This window comes from Odontomachus brunneus, unplaced genomic scaffold, assembly GCF_010583005.1.
Source record: "Odontomachus brunneus isolate Ranch 3 - 2012 unplaced genomic scaffold, Obru_v1 Obru_scaffold_110, whole genome shotgun sequence".
Lineage (NCBI taxonomy): Eukaryota > Metazoa > Arthropoda > Insecta > Hymenoptera > Formicidae > Odontomachus > Odontomachus brunneus.
This window is the reverse complement of record NW_022639560.1, coordinates 664567-671002: the sequence shown is the minus strand read 5'-3', so window position 1 is coordinate 671002 and position 6436 is coordinate 664567. Positions and strand designations below refer to the sequence as shown.

At 43.2% G+C, this 6436-nt stretch overlaps 1 protein-coding gene across 6 annotated transcripts in view; it reads left to right on the top strand.

Moving 5' to 3' along the window:
• Positions 1-6436, top strand: part of LOC116849306 — a 233948-nt gene that overhangs the window by 218825 nt on the left and 8687 nt on the right. For all 6 annotated transcript variants that reach the window (XM_032826310.1, XM_032826311.1, XM_032826308.1 and 3 more), the window contains one exon: positions 6153-6376. In XM_032826310.1, the coding sequence (XP_032682201.1) occupies positions 6153-6376 (224 nt within the window). The remainder of the gene's footprint in view (positions 1-6152; positions 6377-6436) is intronic.

The following is a 6436-nucleotide window of genomic DNA, read 5'->3' as shown; positions in this document are numbered from 1 at the left end:
CTCTCTCTCTCTCTCTCTCTCTCTCTCTCTCTCTCTCTCTCTCTCTCTCTCTTACAAGTAGAACTTGTTAAATTGAATAGAACAATTCTCTACCGGTTTGCAAATAATCACGATAATTTCTGAGATTTATTAATTAATTCAAGAAAATTAGCCAGTCAATGCGCCCGATGCGATAGAATGAGTTCTGTATGGTATAAAGTATGGTACAATTGATTACTTAAAGATTGCAACACTCTTCAATGAGTTTCGCAACACATCCTTATCTAAGAAAGGAGAGTTTATTTTTTCAATAATTTTCAGAATACAATTTTCCTATTGGACACGAAATACGTGCAGAACCGTTCAGAGGATTTTACTAAGAGACTATTTTACAAAAAGAGGATCTTTGAATTCAGTTGAACTAGTTCTATCTGACACACGTGCCTCTTCTGGAATATCTAGATCCAGATACTCTGTAGATGAAGAACTCCACAGCAAGATTCATCGCTGCGTTGTCGTTTTCGTTATGAACATTTAAGTTCTCTCTCTCTTACGGCGCAGGCAAAGGGTCTGAAATTGTGCAATCACAGCGCAGGAAGTGCAATCTCGTCGCCGAGGCTTCGAGATCTCGTTGCTAGCGCGCGATAAAACACATTTTATTTTCCAACGTTGATCACGAGGTGAACGAGGAGGTCCACTGCTTATCGCGCGACTTCTATGGGCGAGATCTAAATTACCGCCACGGTTTTTCGGGTCGATCGTGTATATTCTCGAAAATGTTCTCTAAAAGAATGGACGCGAAACGGGCAAGTCGAACGGTGTCGACGGGCGGCGAAAAAGACGCTTTAATTGAAAATTTCACCGACACCCGTCGGCAAAAATCGTTCCATTTCCACTTGCATCCGCTCCGATCTATTTTGCCAATCCCTTTATTCATTTGGAGCGTGTACCTTGCTTTACAATGGCGCACTCGAGGTATTCCATCAGAGCAGGTCTCTTTCATGACCTTCGACAGACAATATGCACGACAATATCGCGCCTTTGAGAGAAACTTTCGAGACAATTTTTTTTCTTCCTCCGCGGAAAACATAGTTGCACGAGATTCGATTCTGAAGTGCCGTCACGGACAACTGCTGCAGCGCGGCAATCAAGTTTAAAATTTATATAGACAAAGCGGAAAAATAAAAACAAAGCAAACTCGGGGCAAAGAGAACAAAGCAAGATAACGTAATAAAATATCAAAGTAAATTACGCCCAACACGCAACCGGACCGAAAGAACCCTAACTGCGCCACTTTTCCGACCGCCGACGTCTCACAGTGGAATCGAATGATTTTATGTGGAAAAAAGCTATAAACTGCTCGTGAAACTCAAAGTAGGTCAAAATGAAAAAATATGACCTAAATAATTTTTGTACTTCTACATTTGTACTAAATTGGGAAGAAATCGGAGTGTAACTTTTGGGTAGGTTTACTTGTAAGACAATAGAATGTTCAGAATTAGACACGTCTCCGGGAATTAATATTTTTATTTTAATTGACCATAATTGTGCAAGAGGGATCCAACTCACAAAATTATAATTTTCGAGTTTTTGTTGCCAATGGGTGGTCTATATGAAACCTACATGAAACAAAAAAGGTCAAATCTTATTGGCGCGTAATTAATTAAAAAGCAGTTTTTACTTTCTATTAATTGCGCGATTTTTTACGTCTTTTTTACTAATTTTCTTTTAAGGATTGAGCTTGTTTCAGTAAGTACTCTTAAAGAGCAGAAAATTGAGCATGCTTGAACGTCTTGAATAATCGCGAAGAACGCGATCTCAAGTGCTATCTATATCTTTTAAACCTTGCATCACATTTTCATCTCCATTTTTCTCAAGATACACTTCTCATTAAGGTTGGATCATTCTTGCATAACTATGGTCGATTCAGTCGTCGCCTCGAAGAGATCCCGATGGAGTAAGCGCGTTTATTCTCGCTGCATGCGCGACGGTGCGCGCTCGAGATACACCGTGCAGCGGAGATAATGAAGTTCACGGTGCGGCGAATCTAGATTGAGAGGATACCTCGGATCGCGGGCTTTAAAGCGCTATCTGCGGCCCGCGTAAATCCATCGAATCCCTTTATTTCAGCCCTGCGGAAGTGCGACAGGACGAGAGACGAGTAGAGCGCGGTAGACAGACGCGCGATCGGCGGGGAGAAATTTTGCAGTAGGTACCATTACGGCCGCCTGTAATTGGCGAGTCTACGCCACTTTTAATTGCGGCCACACGTCCCGTTTCAACAAGAGTGCCCCTTGACCCCTCGTCCATGCCTCGTAATCACCTTTCATTAACCCATCGTGCGCCCCGGTCCTACAATGCATCTCGAAAGTGGCTTCTGATTAATTGCTTCGCGAGCCGAACGGACATATAAAACTGATTATTCTCTCGCAATCGTGCGCGTTCTGGCTGTAATTAAGCAATCTGACGGATTTCGCTGCATCTTATTGAGGAAAATGAAAGAGCTCCACGATGTGGAATCGCGAACAAGCGGAGAGGAGTCGGCTGAATCGCGTGACTGTGTCGACTTTTGGATGTTACATACTCTATAAATCTCGACGATGCCGCCATTCTATTTATTACTTTCTCGGAAACTATTAATTTCTCGAAGTGAAACTTTATTAGAAAAGCAGATCGACCGCCTAGTGAATTCGAGTGATTTTTCACTCACATAGAATGAATTTTACATTCTAAATCGTCCAGTGAGTATTTTCACTCGGAATTGAAGAGTGAATCTGATATACTCCACTGTCACAGGAATATATTCCACTCTAATCGATTTGACATTTGCTCATTTGCGGTCAAATTCCACTCTAAAAATCTGACGGATTCCATCATCACAGAAGTCTATCCATTCTAATCGATTGAAGTATTCGCTCATATGGAGTCTGAATTGACTCTAAGCTTAAGCGAAATATTCACTCTTGCGATTTCGAGTTTACTTGCAGTATTTTCCATGTGTTCTTTTATATTGTATTGTTTCAGAAGACTCTGACTATTTCCATCCGATTTTCATTCGATTTCAAAAAATTTTGAATGAGGAATTTTTTACAAGAAAATATATTTCCTTTTTTTCGACGAAAAACAGTTGTAATAATGCGCGAATATTTCCTAACGCGGTGCGTTCCTGTCGAAAATTTCGCATTGGGGCGGCACCAAGACACTCACTACGATGTGGAGTGCAGAGTTAACGGGAGCGCGCTATGCAAACTTGCGAACACAGAAGCATTTCGTTGCCAAAAGTTTAGAGAGGGCTGTCCAGACAGATTAGTGCAGAGCGTCCCGCGACTTCGCTCCGGCCAACCGGTGTTTGCTAAATATCAACACGCAGATGGAACGCAACACGGCGAATAAACCGGAAAGTAATGTAAGCACCGCGATTGTTGCCAAAGGCCAATAACGAAAATCGCGTATTCGTTTCAGATGTTCCAGAGCAAATATACGATACGGTGTATTTGCCCTACGCGGTCCTTGTCGTTTCAGCTTCGACATTAATCGGAAACTAAAACACCCCCGCACCCCTCACGAAATATCGCGTATGCACAATTCCATCATGCTGTTGGCGCCGCTAATTTGCATCGCAATGGCTTAGAATTAAAATTTATACGAAATTGTATCGCGAGGTATTACTCGCGAGCGAGAGAAATACGAAATGGCGGACGTACATTCGCATGACCGTGACTGTATGCGCGCGCGGAACTTACTTAAAATGCTTTTCATGCAAGAGCGACTTTACTCGCTCGCAGTATATGTAACGGTGGACGTTATGAAAGTTGTGACAAGCAAACCGTGTGACACGCAATTCCGCTTTTCCCTCGACGATGGCCATCGAACGTTTCGGGGAAAGCACGAGGTAGCCCCGGGTTGACGTTACACACAACTGTATTCTCCGAACGCTACTCAATCAAACTTCTCTTAGCAAAAAAAAAAGAGAAAAAAGGGAGAAAAAGGAAATGCCGATTGGACGCTGCCTCCATTTCCACAAGTTTCTCATTTTCATCATTAAACGTACCGCTGCCTGTGCAAGACCCGAATTAAAATCTCGTTAAAGTGAAGTCAAAATGGAATTTTCGAGGAGAAAAAGTCCTCTGCTTGAATGAGATAATAAAAACTAGCTGTCACGTCTTTGCAATAATTTCACCATCAATTAATATCGTTCAAGTCAGAATTAGAGTACCGCTAACGGGAAACTGAAATATCCGTGAGAATTTACACAGCGCGAATATAAGTGACAACAATCTCGTCTTATTTTCACCGTCTATGCGCGAGACGGCTTCCGTTCTGCGGCGCTTGCGATGCGAAGCAACTCGTCGACGTGTCGACGACATTTTCGCGGAGGCGAACGACAGTCGGGCAACGTCCGCCCTCGAAGAATACTCCAATTTGCGACACCGCGATTCAAACGGACATCCCGTATTTTTTCCACCCACGCGCCGCGACTGCGTTTTAACGAGGTCCATTGTAAATCGGCTGAATGAAGTCAAGAGCTCTCGGGGGTAACAGCCCCGATCATCGGCCGTGCTCTGCTCGCGAATCGGAGAACGACGGCGACGTGAGAATGTGTGAGAACGTCGGCCGGCTATGTGTATGTCGTCTGTCGAATGAAATATCGCGGTGAAAGATCGCGACTCCATTAGCAAAGGACTCTCCGCGAGCCGGGAAAAAGAAACCGTATCTCACGGAGAATTACGACTGTCGTCTCACGACTGTCAAGGGCTTGCGGGAAACAAAATGTGACTAAAGGTTCCGGCCGTAATCTCGCAGACGTCGCTCCACCCTGCTTCCCGCCTGCCCGTCTCGTTTTGCCCTTTCCGTGTGCCCGCGTTACCTCCGCGTCGATCTGCTGCAATCTACAAATCCACCGCGATCGCGTCGATGTGTGTCGATGAAGGTAGGGCGACATACATCGCGTAGGAGAGGTAGGCGTAACAGCTGCGAGACGTCCTGTCCAGAACGCCGAGATAGACGGCATTGCGCCGTCTATCCATAACTCACCCCCGTGGACGCGAGGAAGTTCTTTCGTAAGAGAACTTTGCACTTTCGCGGAAGTTTAACCTCGCGGAGATTAGAGCGTCAAGATCAATGGATTCGTGTCAGCATAGATTTGTGGACTTATGAATCCGAGATCTTGCGGACCCCGAGACTCCTGGAGGTCGACGCGAACAGTGAGGTCGACGTCGGCTCGGACAACACGGAACAGGCGTGGCAGATAATCTAATTCGTGCGCTAAAACGCCCGGCAAGAAAGACGCCGATGCAATTCGCAGTTATTGTACATATACGCACGTAAGTCGGTGTGCAGGATATTCCGCATCTTGCGATCGGCCACGAGTAGGGTGTTTTCGTGTGAAATATCGAGTAACAAATCGAATATGAAACTATCAATTATTCGATAATATCTTGCTTCTTCATTTTCGTCAGATAAAAGTTTATTTTAAATATTATCTGATGTAAAGATGAAATAATGATTTCTCTCAAGAAACATCTTTCTCCGAGATAATATATATATATATATATATATATATATATATATATATATATATATATATTAATATATACAGTATATATATAATACTTTTTTATTTATCTATAATTTCTAAGTTTTTTTTCTCAGAAACTACATGAATGACAAGATATTTTACAATACTTAAACTTGAACGCAACGCAGGTATGTAAGTAAAAATAAACGCCTCTCGAGAAGCACTTATCATTAATTATAGTAATAAAGTAGGAAAGCTTTTTTCCGTGATTAACGGAAGATTTATGGGCAAAGATATGAATTACATTCACGCGAAGTAAAGGAGACATGACAAAAGGGAGCTCGAAGCAAAAATTCGAATGCTTGATACGCGCGTTAAGTCTTCATAAATTATCTTTTTATATGCAGATCATGTAGAAGCTTTAAATTTTAAGATGACTGCGAGGTGTGTGTCGGCAATACCGAGTGGAATTTCCATCCTTAAAAATTCTAAAGCCGATGTAATAAGATCCGGATCCGGCTGCTGTCCCGTTAAAACTCGAATCTCGTTTTGTCACCGGCGGCGGAGAATTTTCATAATTCTCAACGACTTTTCAGCATCCTATGTACATAATTTCGCAAGTCTCTCGAGCGAATAATCCGTAATTGTCTTGCAGGAGTGCCAGCCGGAATTTTTGCACGATCTCGTCCTAAAGATGAAGGCCTACATTTTCACCCCCGGTGATTCGATATGTCGGAAGGGCGAGGTCGCCCGTGAGATGTTCATAATAGCCGACGGTATTCTGGAGGTGATCAGCGAAACTGGCAGAGTTCTTACGACAATGAAGGCCGGAGACTTTTTCGGCGAGATTGGTATACTCAATCTGGACGGATTGAATAAGTGAGTAAAATTTGAGCTTTCTCTCTCTCTCTCTCTCTCTCTCTCTCTCTCTCTCTCTCT